Below are 17,965 nucleotides of genomic sequence, written 5' to 3'. Positions count from 1 at the left end.
GTGGGCTATACGACTACAGTCTCTGTTAACTGTACCTGTGGGCTATACGGCTACAGTCTCTGTTAAATGTACCTGTGGGCTACGGCTACAGTCTCTGTTAACTGTACACACTGACCTTTCTTCCCTGAAACAGCCTCATCGTTGCCTTGGCCAATTCTAATCCTGTAACCTAAGGAGGTGATTGGCTACAGATCAGATCAACTGATTAGCCTGGCTAATCACACGCACACGCACACGCACACGCACACACACACACACACACACACACACACAATTGAGAGGCCCTAACCGCTCAACTGCGATCTCCACTTCGCGGCGGGATATGCCGATCTCTCGCGATAAGTAAATAAGTAATATAAGTAATGTAATTAGGGATGTGCCGATGAAACATTTTGGGCGATATCGATATCCGATATAATTAATTGCCGTTATGTAATGTACAGTATACCAACCTGGCATGATGATACCTCCATGACGGTACATTTTCACACAATGAACACACACACACCAGTGTTGTTTTTGGCAGCACATTTAGATTTTAGTTTTAGTCGTAGTCTTTTGAATAGTTTTCATTTAGTTTTAGTCACATTTCAGTTTAACCTGGAATGTCTTAGTGTTAGTCTAGTTTTAGTCGACTAAATGTCACGCAATCTACAGTTGATTTAGTCGACAAAAATTTTGTCGGGCCTTGATGCCGTCGAAATGACAGATTTTACACATGATGAAAATAGCCGATCTACAAGCCCACAACGCGTCACACTTGTAGATCGGCTATTTTCATAACCAAGTCTAAATTCACTTATACTGGATCTCTTGTCCACTAGTCCCTTCCTAACATTTTAGTCTAGTTTTTATTTCTTGACGAAATTGTCAGTATATTTAGTCTTATAGTTTTAGTCATCATGGCTTAGTTTTCATTTAGTTTCTATTTTAGTTTTTGTCAGTGAAAAAAGGTAGTCGACGAACATTTTTCGTCTTAGTTTTAGTCGACGAAAACAACACTTTTGACACACACTTATTTGTCTTTCTTCCTCTGTGGTTTCTTTCTGTCACCAGGAGGGGAAGGACAAGTCCTTCCTGTTGGAGAGGCTGCAGGGCCTCCAGAAACATCAACCCAAGAAGAAGAACGACAAACCTAAGAATCATAAGAAGGTGAGTCAGGTGTACAAGTAATATAGGCAGTGGTGGAAAGTACTTTTACTTAGGTACTGTACTTAAGTACAATGTTGAGGTATTTGTACTCTATTTGAGTATTTCCAATTTCCAACACTTTTACTTCAACCCTATACATTTCGGCCATTTGAAAATAGCCGATCTACAAGCTCATATTCTCTCTACTTCCCGACAGCACGCCAAGCGGCGCTCGGTGGGCGACGCCCGCCCCTCGGTGGGTCGGTCCAGCTCCAACGTCACGCTCCAGACGCTGCTGGCCGCTCAGCGGCCGGACGACGAGGAGAGAGGGAGCGGCGTTCCCGTGGCGCCCCCCGGTGGCGTTCCCTCCTCCCACATCTCCACCGCCTCCGGAGCCCTGGCCATGGCCATGCGCGCCCGTCGTCAGGGCGCCGACGACGACGACGACGACGACGATGAATACGACGGAGCCGTCCACAGGACACGCCTCCCTTCAGAGCTCTCCACCACCTCCGCCGTGGCGCTGGCTCTGAAGGCCAGACAAGGGGCCGAGAGCACCACGGGGCAACGGGAGGAGGAGGAGGATCACTACAGGACCACCAGGCCCGGTGAGGAGGATCACTACAGGACCACCAGGCCCGGTGAGGACACCCGCTCGGACCCCGTCCCCGGGTCCTCGGTGCTGCTGGCCATGGAGGCCGCCAGACACAGAGCGCAGGGCGGCGGCGAATATCGTCCCAGGACCGCGGACTCGTCCACGGACAGTGCCGTGACGCAGGCCATGCAGGCCCGGCGGAGAGCACTGCAACACCAGGAGGGTGTTTTCAGGGTGCCCTCTCCGCCACGGGACCCCCCGGCCCCCATGGGGGGCCCCAGTGCTCTGATTCAGGCCATGCTGGCGCGACAGAAAGCCCAGAATGAGTACGACGACGGCTACTGAGACAGAGACCCCTTTTCCACCGGTCGGTTCCCAATGGGAACCGGTTCAGTTCTTTTTGGTTTTTTAGTCCATGAGCCAGAGCTCCAAAATTGCTGGGCAAACTATACCCTATATTAAATACTGCTGCTGCTACACAACTAATCCACCGTGAGGAACGGAGCAGCACTACGTTGGCTGTCCAATTGATTTTTTTACTTATACTTTCGGGGTTTTTTGCTACAAGAGAGAGACTTTAAAGGGACACCTTTTGCAAAAACATATATGTTAGTGACGTTTAGAAGCTTTAGAACACTTTCCTGGGGGTCTTTATGTGTGTAATAATATGTGGTTTTAGATATTTTAGATTTTAGCAGTGAGCCTGTTGTCTCTGATGTCATGGACACTGGGCTCACTTCCTTCCTGGACTACATGTTGTCTCATTAAATCCTATCCACAAGGAGGAGCAGTGCACCAAAGCATTATGGGAATTGTAGTCCAGGAAAGTAGTGAGACCAGTGTCCATGACATCAGAGACGCTGTGCTCACTGCTACGATCTAAAATAGCTAAAACCACATATTACACACATAAACATATCCAGGAAAGTGCTCTAAAGCTTCTAAACGTCATTAACATATATATTTTTGCAAAAAGGGTGAAGTGTCCCTTTAAGAGAGGTTTTAAGAATTTAAGTGGAGCACTTTGATGTTGTCTGTTTAAAGCCACAGCAAGACAAGACGATGGACTTTACAGACATTGTGGACAATGCGGGTGAAAACATATAATCTCTATCCCTGGCAGAGATAATTACTGTACACTAATTATTTATAAATACATGTTCAGTCAAAGGAAATACATTATGAAAGCATTATGAAATTAAACGGGACAGATTGTGTTTTAATATGTATAGCTCTAGACAGCAGTGTTGTTTTCGCCGACTAATATACTAAGACGAAAAGTGTTCGTCGACTACCTTTTTTCACCGACAAAAACTAAATGGAAACTAAAATGACTAAAATGTTAGGAAGGGACTAGTGGACAAGAGATCCAGTAAGTATAAGTCATTTTACACTTGGTTGCATGCTGAAAATAGCAGATCTACAATATCGCGCTGTGACGCGTTGTAGATCGGCTATTTTCAGCAGACGAGTCATTACGACGGCATCAAGGCCCGCCAAAATACATTTTTAGTCGACAATGCTGCTGCTGCACAATTAATCCATTCTGAACGGGAACCCATTTTGGTGTTAGCATCATGTTATGCTTTAGCTATTGAAAAATAGCAGATCTACAAGCTCATAGCGCGCCACCGAGTGGCGCGCTATGAGCTTGTAGGTCTGCTATTTTTGAAAAATCGAAGAACGACTGACATTTTTAGAATCTGATCTCAGGTCAGAATGGGTTAATCAGACCAGTGTGTGTCCAGTGGGAAACCTCGTGGAGAATGGGGCAAGCACTAATTGGCTGTCCAATTAATCTCCAAGAGATAAACCCCCGTCCGCCCCGGTAACAAGATGTGCACGTGCACACGCACTACAGTGACAAGCGACAGGCCAACAGCACGCACACCTGCAAGGCCCGCCCCCGCTCGATCATGATTGGCGTAAGGCCTCTTCTCTATCCTATCCTGGTAGCCTACTGTCCCTGCTGGTACAGTATCAATGTTATGCAATTAACGCTGTCGATATACAATACTGCCCTCTACAGGCCGTATATGCATTGCATTGGCTGACAATAAGTACATATACAGGTACCTAATCAACAAGGTTTAACCCATTCTGAACGGGAACCCATTTTGGTGTTAGCATCATGTCGTGCTTTAGCTATTGAAAAATAGCAGATCTACAAGCTCATAGCGCGCCACCGAGTGGCGCGCTACGAGCTTGTAGGTCTGCTATTTTTGAAAAAGTAGTGAAAATGTGGTGCAAATCTTTGAATATATATTCTTTCAGAGCGAATGTTTTTAACTCAAATCTTTGCTTCTGGGGGCGTCCCTGGAACAATGGGGTTCGGCAGCCAATTACATATATTCTTTGGGGTCCTTGACATGAAATTTGACATTTTTTAAATATCGACGTCAGGCCTAAATGGGTTTAATTGTCGGCAGTGTTCTGAAATAATGCAGACGATGGACTTTGTGGACATTGTGGACGAGGTGGGCGAAAACAACACAATCTCTGTATCCCTGCATGGTCACATGGCCTGGCAGAGATAATTATACTGTATACTAATTATTTATGAATAAATAAATAAATGTGCAGTCAAAGAAAATACATTATGAAAGCATTATGAAATTAAACGGGACATTATTGTGTTGATTTTTTAATTATGTAGCTCTAGACCAGTGGTTTCCCAAAGTAGGGTCCGGGAGTCCTTGAGGGAGTTCCAGGGGGTCCCCATCAGCTAAATGATAGTTTGGAACCAAACGGACCCTTATGGGTCTGTAACTCTGAGAGTGTATAAATTACTTCCATCTGTACACTCTGAGTTAAATTAACATTGATTTTACAATATGAATTGGGGGTCTCAGAGATAGAAATGCCATTAACCCATTCTGAGATCAGATTCATACCAGGTTTCCACTGGACACACACACATTGGTCTGATTAAATGGGGGGTCCGTAGACTAATGCATGTCAAACTGGGGGTCCTTGAAATGAAACAGGTTGAGAATCACTGCTAGAGGAGCCATAAACATCTTCTCTTATGGGGGGGGGGGGGGTCCCTGGCATAATCTTTTCAAATGAGGGTCCGCGGGCTAAATAGTGTCAATTTTGGGGTCCTTGACATGAAAAAGTGTCTATCACACAGACGTGCATTTCTCAGCAGGGATGGTCAGAGAACATGATGTCTGTCAGAGATGAGCCCTACAGTTATAATATAACTGTACAGTTATAATATAACTGTAGGGGTCATCTCATATTATGGTCTTATTGGTTATACCTAACCTCTGCTGTTCTGCTAAAACTATGACGTGGAAACATTAATGCATTTATCCTGCCAACTGTCAACACACAGAGAGAGAGAGAGAGAGAGAGAGACAGAGAGAGAGAGAGAGAGAGACAGAGACAGAGACAGACAGAGAGAGACAGAGACAGAGAGAGAGAGAGACAGACAGACAGACAGAGAGAGACAGAGAGAGAGAGAGAGAGAGACAGACAGAGAGAGACAGAGAGAGAGAGACAGACAGAGAGAGACAGAGATAGAGAGAGAGAGACACAGAGAGAGAGACAGACAGAGAGAGACAGAGATAGAGAGAGAGACACAGAGAGAGAGAGACACAGAGAGAGAGACAGAGAGAGAGCACTTGAGTGAAACACTAGTGAAATACCATGAGAACAGATCTTTTATACCATTTAAGTGGTATGAAAGTCAATCAGATATACAGTATATAATATAGTATAACTTTGTGACAGTCCTAAACATTCTCCCCTTCCTTCCCACACAGTTTTGATGTTGGTTTTGACATAATAATAATAATATCTGAGATATCTGTGGATCGGGACCGTTCCCAAAAAACCTGATCGGAGCATCTCAATGTTGACCCTGAACATCTCTGGTATTTATTTTGTGCTGCACACAGCATGAAGTGAGTACTGTACAGTACAGTACAGTACAGTACAGTACAGTACAGTACAGTACAGTACAGTACAGTACAGTACAGTACAGTACAGTACAGTACAGTACAGTACAGTACAGTACAGTGGGGACTGACTGAGTCAGGGACCTTGATTATTGTAGGCCAGTCCCGGGTTACTTAAAAATATATATAATAATAATAATAAAAATAATAATGCATAATCCTCCATATCCATTTTGTGTACAAAAGTATACTGAATACTTATACGCCACAAATGACTTACTAAACTACGCAAGAAATACACATAGGCACAGAATACACAAATACTTAGTTACGATATAGTTCATAAATGTATTGCAGGGAAATAGTGACATTTTTCATAAGGCTATTCAGCATGCAATGATCCTCAATACATATTTATATACACATCATGTCCTCGCAGTATGTAATATTATGTATAACAGTAATGTACAGTATGTATTATTATGTATAACAGTAATGTACAGTATGTAATATTATGTATAACAGTGTGCTACACTGACAGAAAAAACAAAAACTAACAAACAATGATGACTTCAGTGCAAACCGGCCACTGATACACAGATTAGACTAAGGGCTCCATTTTCATCACCGCTAAACCCCTTATCCCTAACCCTCTAAGACCCAGCATTGCTTTTTAGCAACAATTTTATTTTAATTAATTACTAAATTATTATTATTATTTTCTGTTCTTTTTTCACCTAAACGTCATCAGTGATGTTCATTGCAATGCCATTTCAATGCCATTGGTCATGATATTTGCATATAAATACCCCCCACAGAGGCTGAAATTCACACAAATAAAAAATGTCTGGACTCTGTGCAATTTTCAACATTTTTTAACCTAAGACTTTTGACCTTTACCCTAATAAAAGTAGGTACAATAATTGTAATATATGTTTTTTTGTGATCATTAGAATGTCTAGAACATGTTTTATTCATTATTGTGAAAGATATCCCCCAAATGTAAATTATTAATTTATTATATTATTATATAATTATTATACATTTTTCATCAATTTTTTTTTTTTTTTTTTTTTAACATATTTTTTAGTCTTAGTCCTAGTAGTACAAAGTAGTAGTAAGGTTGGGTTAAACTTCTTTGCCTTTTTCTTTTTACCATTTTGCAAAACATATTAACGTCAAGACGTCTAATTGACGTCTTTGTAATATTCATATTTTGAAAATTCCTCTAATCTGGTGTACAGGTGATGACATGCACACTACATGCATAATATAATTACAAATTATTTCTTTCTATATAATGGGAGAATTGGCACTCAGAGCCTAAACTGGTGACCACCAGGTGGCGCTGAAGGAGTTTAATTAACAATAGTTAAAATAGACAGTCTACAAGCTCACAACGTGTCAATGTAGATTGGCTATAGTTGAACTATTCAAAAAAAAAAAATCAAAATAGTAAAAAAAAAAAAAAAGGAAGTTTAGGGACAAGGGCTTTTTAGGGGTGAGTCCACTACTGTCCCAGCTCAGTGGCCTTGTGGTTAGAGTGTCCGCCCTGAGACCAGTGCCTCCCTGCTTGGCACTCAGCCTCCCAGCATCCAGGGTTGGATTGGGGTTAAGTGGGGGGACCAGTGCCCTCCCTGCTTGGTGCTCAGCATCCCAGAATCCAGGGTTGGATTGGGGGTATAAGCGTGGGGACGTGCAGAGAGTTAGAGGGGCATGGGGGCTGAAATCCCGTAAGACAGCACGTTTGGACAAACAAACAAAAAAAAGCGAAAATAGCAGATCTACAAGCTCACAACGCGTCGCAGCACGACGTGTTGTGAGCTTGTAGATCAGCTATTTCCGGGGCGCAAACCCAGCACTCTTTAGCTAGTGGAGATGAGGTGTGTAACGACATGGATTTCTAAACAAATTTGTCCAACGCCAAAATACTGTTTTCAAGTTCAGGAGAGAAAAAAAAGCAATTCTCCTGAATGCTGCCTTCCTTCCGGCATGGCATGGAAAGGAGAGGAGAGGCATTTTACATTTCTTTCACCATGTAGTAAATGCTGCATTCATTCATGGTCTGGAGAGGGCAGTTGTTTTACAGACGGGTAAAAGGGCAGTTGTTTTACAGACGGGTAAAAGGGCAGTTGTTTTACAGACGGGTAAAAGGGCAGTTGTTTTACAGACGGGTAAAAGGGCAGTTGTTTTACAGATGGGTAAAAGGGGCAGTTGTTTTACAGACGGGTAAAAGGGCAGTTGTTTTACAGACAGGTAAAGGGGCAGTTGTTTTACAGATGGGTAAAAGGGGCAGTTGTTTTACAGACGGGTAAAAGGGCAGTTGTTTTACAGACGGGTAAAAAGGCAGTTGTTTTACAGACGGGTAAAAGGGCAGTTGTTTTACAGACGGGTAAAAGGGCAGTTGTTTTAAAGACGGGTAAAAGGGGCAGTTGTTTTACAGACGGGTAAAAGGGCAGTTGTTTTACAGACGGGTAAAAGGGCAGTTGTTTTAAAGACGGGTAAAAGGGGCAGTTGTTTTACAGACGGGTAAAAGGGCAGTTGTTTTACAGACGGGTAAAAGGGGCAGTTGTTTTACAGACGGGTAAAAGGGCAGTTGTTTTACAGACGGGTAAAAGGGCAGTTGTTTTACAGACGGGTAAAAGGGCAGTTGTTTTACAGATGGGTAAAAGGGGCAGTTGTTTTACAGACGGGTAAAAGGGCAGTTGTTTTACAGACGGTTAAAAAGGGCAGTTGTTTTACAGACGGGTAAAAGGGGCAGTTGTTTTACAGACGGGTAAAAGGGCAGTTGTTTTACAGATGGGTAAAAGGGGCAGTTGTTTTACAGACGGGTAAATGGGCAGTCGTTTTACAGACGGGTAAAAGGGGCAGTTGTTTTACAGACGGGTAAAAGGGCAGTTGTTTTACAGACGGGTAAAATGGCAGTTGTTTTACAGACGGTTAAAAAGGGCAGTTGTTTTACAGACGGGTAAAAGGGCAGTTGTTTTACAGACGGGTAAAAGTGGCAGTTGTTTTACAGACGGGTAAAAGGGCAGTCGTTTTACAGACGGGTAAAAGGGGCAGTTGTTTTACAGACGGGTAAAAGGGCAGTTGTTTTACAGACGGGTAAAAGGGGCAGTTGTTTTACAGACGGGTAAAAGGGCAGTCGTTTTACAGACGGGTAAAAGGGGCAGTTGTTTTACAGACGGGTAAAAGGGCAGTTGTTTTACAGACGGGTAAAATGGCAGTTGTTTTACAGACGGTTAAAAAGGGCAGTTGTTTTACAGACGGGTAAAAGGGCAGTTGTTTTACAGACGGGTAAAAGGGCAGTTGTTTTACAGACGGGTAAAAGGGCAGTTGTTTTACAGACGGGGTAAAAGGGCAGTTGTTTTACAGACGGGTAAAAGGGGCAGTTGTTTTACAGATGGGTAAAAGGGGCAGTTGTTTTACAGACTGGTAAAAGGGGCAGTTGTTTTACAGACGGGTAAAAGGGGCAGTTGTTTTACAGACTGGTAAAAGGGCAGTTGTTTTACAGACGGGTAAAAGGGGCAGTTGTTTTACAGACGGGTAAAAGGGGCAGTTGTTTTACAGACTAAGGGCAGGGGCTGAAGCCCCCTTTGATGTCTACGTTATGTGTGCACGTAAGTCCCTGCGACATACTGACATACTAACTGTGCTTGTACTGTACATCGTGTCCAGGGGGTGTGTATACTAACTGTGCTTGTAGGCAACTGTACATCATGTCCAGGGGGTGTACTGTACTGTAAACCAAAGCTGCCTCACGCTACAGAAACATAATATAGCCTCCTGCCCCCTAAAGGCTTACTTTACTAACTATACCGTCCCATGCAGCCCTCAATGAACCCGCTCTGTCCGGCTCTCTCTCTGACAGCAAACCCACACGGAGGAGATTTCCACTTTTCAATTAAGGCTGTGTTTGAAAATCCCCCCGGAGACATTTGTCCCGACTGAGTGGGGGTCAGCCACGGATCACTGACGGTCCAGAAGAGACCACTGATGGTCCAGGGTTAGGGTTAATGTTGAAGCGCTGGGCCCTAGTGGTAAGAGGAAGGACTGCAGGCGGACCGTGGATTCTTGACGAGGAAACCCCGTGCAAACCGAGCGCCCAATGTTAAAGCCCAGCTGCACTTCCGCATTTGGGCACCAAAATGTGGTGCCCAAATGCTGAATCGGCGAAAAAAGGCGGAAGTAGACGGTCCCTCCGGGTGCTTCAAAACGCCACTGAGCAACTTCCACTGACATGAATAGCGGAGGGGGCGGAGCTTCGCGCCAGATCAGTCTCTAATCCTTTTAATACTCTATGGTCTCCTCCCATGTGGGACGTGCTTCGAGGACCTCCCTATAGGGAGACGCCCGACGAGAGGCATCCTAACCAGATGCCTGAACGGAATCAGTATTACCCAAAAGACTCCCCGTGATCAAAAAGGGCCTCATCATTTTAGGGCCTATACCCGATAAAAAGCCTTGATACGCAGTATGAATCCAACACGTTTCTTCAAGTACTTCTTTGGAACAGTTCGTTTGGTGTATCCTTTATCTTTTATTCCAACTCGTAGCGACCGGCGAGACTAAAAACACAAACGAGGGAGAAAGATCCCAAACCGGAACGAAAGTGTTTTTCTTTCTTTTCACTTGAGCAACAAACTTTCCAACAAACTCCGGTAAACTCCCGAAGTGTACCATCACACCTGTATATTATTACGGTATATGCTGCTAAACTTGAGGTTTATACGGGCAAATCTAGTGCCCGTAATTGCCTCTTAACTCCTCTTTTCTCGTTTATTAGAGTGGATCACACGGGCGATTTAGGAACACTTAAATCTTTCCTCCGAGGTGGAACGGCATGGTGACACGATAACCCCCATCGATAACCCCCCGTTAATCAGCACTGCTCTTCCCCCAGGGACCCCCTCCGGGACCCCCCCATAAGGGACCCCCCCAGGGAGCCCCTCAGGGACCCAGGGCTGTCGGGGGCGTCCTGGCTGCAGGACTCAGTGGGTAATCCGGGTATGGGGTATGTCTTCCTGCCCCTGGTGGGGGTCTGGTGCTGGGTCAGGTCCACGGCCTTGGAGACGGACTTCACCGACTGCTCCCGAAGCACGAAGGCCTCGCGGGCGTGCTCGGCCGAGCGGACGCTATGCTCGTAGGTCTTGCGCTGGTTCCGGAACCCGATGACGGTCTTGGTGTAGGAGTTGAGCGTGGTCACCGAGGCGCCCATGCAGCAGGTGAAGGAGAGCCAGGCCATGCTGATGGGAGAGACAGGCAGGCAGGCAGGTAGGCAGGCAGGCAGGCAGACAGGCAGGCCAGGCAGGCCAGGCAGGCAGGCAGGCAGGCAGGCAGGCAGGCAGGCAGGCAGGCAGGCAGGCAGGCAGGCAGGCAGGCCAGGCAGGCCAGGCAGGCAGGCAGGCCAGGCAGGCCAGGCAGGCAGGCAGGCAGGCGGGCGGGCGGGCGGGCACGCAGGCACGCAGGCAGGCAGGCAGGCAGGCAGGCACGCAGGCAGGCAGGCAGGCAGGCAGGCAGGCAGGCAGGCAGGCAGGCAGGCAGGCAGGCAGGCAGGCAGGCAGAGAGACAGACAGACAGACAGACAGACAGACGGACAGGAGTAAAATAAATCAGTGTAAGAAGAGGTGACTGTCCACTGGCTGACATGTAATGGGGTTAAACACTTAAAGACCTATAGTGAAATTAGAAAATACATTTTTCACACATTTAGACCGTATCCGTGGTCATCAGATGGACAGACCTGGTTGTCATGGTTGGCTCTACGCGCCCCTAAGTGCAAGAGGATTATGTCAAGATTTAATTACCTTTTTTTCTCTCTTTTTTCTATTCAGACAGCCAGCAATGTGTAGAACGCTCCCAAAAATGATTTAGTCTCTGTGACACATCTAGGGGGAGCTGTGACACATCTAGGGGGCCGCAATCTGCATTCAAAGATGTTCCTAGAAGCTTTGTCATTGGTCGGAGAAAACAAAAAAAACGGTAGCAATGACTAACCTAACCAATCAGGAAGTAGACAGGCAAATCGACCAATGACAATGCTTCTAGGAACATCTTTGAGCGCAGATTGCACCCCCTAGATGTGTCACAGATACTCAATTTATTTTGGGAGCGTTCTACCCACTGCTGGATATCTGAATACCCCCAAAAAAGGTCATTAAAATGTTGACATTATTGCTTATAGTAGCTTTAAAGATGGAGTGCCACCATTTTTTCCCACCCTAAAACATGATAATCAGGTATTATTACAGTATAAGGGGGGAAGGACTTTTTCCAAAAAAGTGTACAGTATTTGTTAAAATCATGCTTGTACAGTATGTGGACACCAGTTCATTAAGTATGCCTGGTTTGCCTGGTGGGTGGTGATGGGTGGTGATCCACCTGAACTGAAGCCACACCCACAGCTGTATTTGTATGATGAAGGGGGAGGGGTTAGGGGAGGGGCTGACAGTGTGATGTCACTATATTACTGTTTATTTCATTGGCCCCGTTTGACTGTTCTGGGTTCAGCCTCCAGGAAGAAAACCTAAATACAAAGTTAATACACCATTGCACATAAAAACGACTCCAGGGTGTCTAATGAAGTACTGTCACATCATAGACACATACAGTAGACTCCAGGGTGTCTAATGAAGTACTGTCACCTCATAGACACATACAGTAGACTCCAGGGTGTCTAATGAAGTACTGTCACCTCATAGACACATACAGTAGACTCCAGGGTGTCTAATGAAGTACTGTCACCTCATAGACACATACAGTAGACTCCAGGGTGTCTAATGAAGTACTGTCACCTCATAGACACATACAGTAGACTCCAGGGTGTCTAATGAAGTACTGTCACCTCATAGACACATACAGTAGACTCCAGGGTGTCTAATGAAGTACTGTCACCTCATAGACACATGGAAAACTGGAAAAATACAAATATTGTGGCACTCCATCTTTAAGTAAATGCACTTAGTTACTCTCCCCCCCAGTGTTGTTTTTGGCAGCAAATTTCTATTTTAGTTTAGTCATAGTCTTTGGACTGAAACTTCATTTAGTTTTAGTCACATTTTAGTCACCTGGAATGTCTTAGTGTTAGTCTAGTTTTAGTCGACTAAATGTCATAAGATTTTAGTCGACTAAATCTACAGTTGATTTAGTCGACTAAAATGTATTTTGGCGGGTCTTGATGCCGTCGTAATGAGTGTTTTTACACTTGCTGAAAATAGCCGATCTACAAGCTCACAACGCGTCGCGTTGTGAGCTTGTAGATCGGCTATTTTCAGCATGCAACCAAGTGTAAAATGACTCATACTGGATCTCTTGTCCACTAGTCCCTTCCTAACATTTTAGTTGTCAGTATATTTAGTCTTATAGTTTTAGTCATCGTAGCTTAGTTTTCATTTAGTTTCCATTTGTTTTCGTCAGTGAAAATAGGTAGTCGACGAACATTTTTCGTCTTAGTAGTTTTAGTCGACGAAATCAACCCTGCTCCCCCCACTGGCTGTAGACACTCTGACCCTGCTGTGCAGAAACGGTAAATGGTAAATAAACACAGCTGTCCGGAGATTAGTGTCAATCCGGTCACGCCCCTATCCCAGCGCAGCGCCTCGGGTCACATGACCCCAACATCACTTCATCCCCCGTCTATTGACACTCCAAATGCGTCACAGAAATGCTTCAACTTGTAGTTTTTACAAAGACTTCTGCTGTTTGTCAGTTCAAACTAGAAAAATACCTTCTATGTGAAAACCGTAAGTATAGACAGGCTATTTGCAACCTTAGGCTAAACAACACAAGAATCCCAAAGGTCATCGGTAGATATAAAGGATTGGAAAGAAATCAGAGGATTTGTAACCTATGTAAGGAAGCCAGAATTGGAGATGAGTATCATGTTTTGTTGGAATGTAAGAATACTGGCATTATGAATTTCAGGCAAAAATACCTGCCACTTTATTTTTTTACCTACCCTTCTATGTTTAAACTAATTGCATTACTAAAATCTGAAAAACAAAAAGTAATCTATAAATTGGGTGCTTTTCTGAAAAATGTTCTTCCACTGTACAAAACTGTATATCGTGTAATCTGTAATGTATTGTATACTTTCGAATGTATACTTTTATGAATCTGTGCTCCAAACCATCGTCGTGAGTTAAATAAATGATGATGATGATGTTTGTTTTTTCTGCGGTATACAGTACCGTGTTTTTCGTTACCATTGTCGCAATATTGCTTAATGCTCTGGGTGGATCTTTGTTGGTTGTAAAGTGTCTTGAGACAACCTGTTGTGATTTGACACTATAATAAAATTGAATTGAATTGAATTGAATAGCTCAGTACAGTATACGCACATTCTTCAAAGGGGTGAAATAGTAGGCTACTATCCTGTTATGCAATTTCAATCACATCCGTATCGGGGGGGCTTTGGACACCAAAGCCTTATAATCCCCCTCCGTAACATGAGAGCTATATATATATTATATATATATATATATATATATATATATACACGTACGTATGAGGTCTGTTTTCATTAGAGATGGTGGTGGTGTGAGGGGAATTTACAGCACTACAGTTAGACGTCAGATAGAGATAGAGGTAGATATAGAGGTGGTGGTGTGAGGGGAATTCACAGCACTACAGTTAGACGTCAGATAGAGATAGAGATAGAGATAGAGGTGGTGGTGTGAGGGGAATTCACAGCACTACAGTTAGACGTCAGATAGAGATAGAGATAGAGGTGGTGGTGTGAGGGGAATTCACAGCACTACAGTTAGACGTCAGATAGAGATAGAGATAGAGATAGAGGTGGTGGTGTGAGGGGAATTCACAGCACTACAGTTAGACGTCAGATAGAGATAGAGATAGAGATAGAGATAGAGATGTGAGGGGAATTCACAGCACTACAGTTAGACGTCAGATAGAGATAGATATAGAGATAGAGATAGAGATAGAGGTGTGAGGGGAATTCACAGCACTACAGTTAGACGTCAGATAGAGATAGAGATAGAGATAGAGGTGGTGGTGTGAGGGGAATTCACAGCACTACAGTTAGACGTCAGATAGAGATAGAGATAGAGATAGAGGTGGTGGTGTGAGGGGAATTCACAGCACTACAGTTAGACGTCAGATAGAGATAGAGATAGAGGTGGTGGTGTGAGGGGAATTCACAGCACTACAGTTAGACGTCAGATAGAGATAGAGATAGAGATAGAGGTGGTGGTGTGAGGGGAATTCACAGCACTACAGTTAGACGTCAGATAGAGATAGAGATAGAGATAGAGATAGAGATGTGAGGGGAATTCACAGCACTACAGTTAGACGTCAGATAGAGATAGAGATAGAGATAGAGGTGGTGGTGTGAGGGGAATTCACAGCACTACAGTTAGACGTCAGATAGAGATAGAGATAGAGATAGAGATAGAGATAGAGGTGTGAGGGGAATTCACAGCGCTGCTGTTAGACGTCAGATAGAGATAGAGATGGTGGTGGTGGAGATACTGTTAAATGACTATAGATACAGAAACATGTCATACCAGTGGTAGGGTCTCTAAATGACTATAGATACAGAAACATACCAGAAGGACCATCCGTATAGTCCCAGTGGTAGGGTCTCTAAATCAGTGACGTGCACAGACATTTAGAGGGGCAGGTGCTCAAGTGAAAAAAAAGGGCACCTTGTGCAGCGCATTTTGGGGCGGGAACCCATTTTGGTGCTTTAGCTATTGAAAAATAGCAGATCTACAAGCTCATAGCGCGCCACTCTCTGCTATTTATTTTTTTTAATCGAAGAACCACTGACATAGAAACATAGCTTTAGATTGTGGGGGCCTAAATAATATAGTAGAAGCGTTTTTTTTATCAAGATTTGATCAATGTCACCGCATGGTCCACACACTACAAATTAATAAAAATAAATAAAACTTTTTTCTTTTTTTTCCCTTTTTTTTAAGAGCAAAATTGCCAAAAGGGCAGGGGGTGCTCTAGCACCCCTAGTGTCTATCTGTGCACACCACTGCTCTAAATGACTATAGATACAGAAACATACCAACAGTCCCAGTGGTAGGGTCTCTAAATGACTGTAGATACAGAAACCAGTGTTGTTTTTGGCAGCAAATTTCTATTTTAGTTTTAGTCATAGTCTCCTGAATAGTTTTCACTTAGTTTTAGTCACATTTTAGTCACCTGGAATGTCTTAGTGTTAGTCTAGTTTTAGTCGACTAAATGTCATAAGATTTTAAATCTACAGGTGATTTAGTCGACTAAAATGTATTTTTGCGGGCCTTGTTGCCGTCATAATGACTTATTTTACACATCTACAGCATGCAACCAAGTGTAAAATGACTTATACTGGATCTCTTGTCCACTAGTCCCTTCCTAACATTTTAGTCTAGTTTTTATTTGTTGACGAAATTGTCAGTATATTTAGTCTTAGTTTTAGTCACCGTAGCTTAGTTTTAATTTAGTTTCCATTTAGTTTTCTTCAGTGGAAAAAGGTAGTCGACGAACATTTTTCGTCTTAGTTTTAGTCGACGAAAACAACACTGACTGAAACATACCAGAAGGACCAGCCGTAGTCCCACTGGTAGGGTCTCCACTCCGGGGGTCCCAGGCTCACAGTGGCCTGGAACACCTGGGAATACATCATGTGAGCCACCATGCCCAGCAGACCTGCACACACACAGAAAAACAGGAGAGATAACAGGAAAACTATCAAGATAACAACATTCTCTAATCGTGTAGACATATTGGTACAGTAGGCCTATGCATTCTTTTTCTTTAGAAACAAGGCCAAGTAATTATAACAAGCAGACACTGCTTGTTGACTAATGGAGGAATGAAGGGAAAACAGCGCCCCCTAAAGTCACAGATCACTGCTGAAATCTTTGAAGGGGGAATGCTCTATTTTGACATTTCTGGTTCACTATGGTTTCAAATGGTCATATCTTCTTCATGTTCCCCCCCAATTTCAATGAGCAATACATCATATGAAAGATTACAGTGTGCAGTTTCATAATAATTATGTAAAAAACCGAAAAATGACCATGTATGTATATCAAACTACTGTCCCCGGTCACATATTGACAACGCATGATAATACAATGTTACGATGACACAAAAATAAGATCATAAGATCAAAACATTGGTGTAATAACAGGACAAATATAAGAACATGGGCCCTTAAATATTGCACACTGTAAACAGGTGCTCTTTTGGATTATTTTTGTTTGTTTCAGGACAAAGGTTCTTTAAAGTTGTATTTTTTTTTTAACCATGGAAATAAAGGATTGTTTCTACTTGAACTGAACAGAGTTGTAACTTCTTTAACCCATTTTGGGCGGGCACCCGTTTTGGTGTTAGCATTATGCTATGCTTTAGCTATTTAAAAAAAGCAGATCTACAAGCTCATAGCGCACCACCGAGTGGCGCGCTACGAGCTTGTAGGTCTGCTATTTTTGAAAAATCGAAGAGCGACTGACATTTTTAGAATCTGATCTCAGGTCAGAATGGAAAACTGTCAGGATGTAGAAGACATTTTTAGAATCTGATCTCAGGTCAGAATGGAAAACTGTCAGGATGTAGAAGACATTTTTAGAACCTGATCTCAGGTCAGAATGGGTTAACCGATTCCGTACATACGTAGGACGTTGCCACACGTCATATAGGGACCCCCACCGACGCGTACATACATCCTCAATGATACCGGGCGAGATAAGAATATTCAGATTTTTTTCCTTTTTTTCCCCGTCAGTTCGCCTTTCGGCTGCCGTATGCTACGCTCTGCACTAAAATTAGCTTACTGTTGACTTATAGCTGCTTCATTTCTGCTCCTCATCCGTCTCTCTCCCGCAAAATATGAACGCTTTTTGGATCATATATCATATAAATTAAAACGATCGCAATGTAAGCTAGCAATGTAAAGTAAACCTTTTTTTAGTATATTGTTTCCGGGTCGTGGGTTTCAGAGTAAAAGCGACCGGACAACTCTGGCACCCCAGAGCTCCTATTTTGAAGAACTTCCGAACACCGATTGTGTTACATTAAGTTCCACATCATCATTCTTCTTCCCACTGTGTTTTTTTTTTCTTTTTTCTCCATAACTTTAACCCATTCTGACCTGAGATCAGATTCATACGAGGTTTCCACTGGACACACACTGGTCTGATTAACCCATTCTGACCTGAGATCAGATTCATACGAGGTTTCCACTGGACACACACTGGTCTGATTAACCCATTCTGACCTGAGATCAGATTCTAAAAATGTCAGTCGTTCTTCGATTTTTCAAAAGAATAGCAGACCTACAAGCTCGTATAGCGCGCCACTCGGTGGCGCGCTATACGAG

At 43.5% G+C, this 17,965-nt stretch overlaps 3 protein-coding genes across 3 annotated transcripts in view; 2 read left to right on the top strand and 1 right to left on the bottom strand.

The window, feature by feature from the left end:
* tmc5 (transmembrane channel like 5) overlaps positions 1 to 2,071 on the top strand; it is a gene marked incomplete at both ends in the record, with an annotated part of 44,291 nt that extends 42,220 nt beyond the window's left edge. Inside the window, 2 exons of the mRNA XM_083764347.1 lie at positions 1,057 to 1,152; positions 1,349 to 2,071. Coding sequence (XP_083620473.1) covers positions 1,057 to 1,152; positions 1,349 to 2,071 — 819 coding nt within the window. The remainder of the gene's footprint in view (positions 1 to 1,056; positions 1,153 to 1,348) is intronic.
* Positions 1 to 11,249, top strand: part of rps15a (ribosomal protein S15a) — a 619,775-nt gene extending 608,526 nt beyond the window's left edge. The window contains exon 6 of the mRNA XM_083765680.1: positions 11,235 to 11,249. The gene's annotated coding sequence lies outside the window, so the exon portion shown is untranslated. The remainder of the gene's footprint in view (positions 1 to 11,234) is intronic.
* The window catches only part of LOC310858238 (germ cell-specific gene 1-like protein), a gene marked incomplete at both ends in the record, with an annotated part of 33,438 nt that continues 25,644 nt past the window's right edge, over positions 10,172 to 17,965 (bottom strand). Inside the window, 3 exons of the mRNA XM_083764346.1 lie at positions 10,172 to 10,199; positions 10,590 to 10,877; positions 16,179 to 16,290. Of these exons, the coding sequence (XP_083620472.1) occupies positions 10,172 to 10,199; positions 10,590 to 10,877; positions 16,179 to 16,290 (428 nt within the window). The remainder of the gene's footprint in view (positions 10,200 to 10,589; positions 10,878 to 16,178; positions 16,291 to 17,965) is intronic.

This window comes from Protomyctophum parallelum, assembly GCF_964188405.1.
Source record: "Protomyctophum parallelum genome assembly, chromosome: 5".
Lineage (NCBI taxonomy): Eukaryota > Metazoa > Chordata > Actinopteri > Myctophiformes > Myctophidae > Protomyctophum > Protomyctophum parallelum.
The sequence above is the reverse complement of the archived record's forward strand: the minus strand, read 5'-3'. Positions and strand labels throughout refer to the sequence as shown.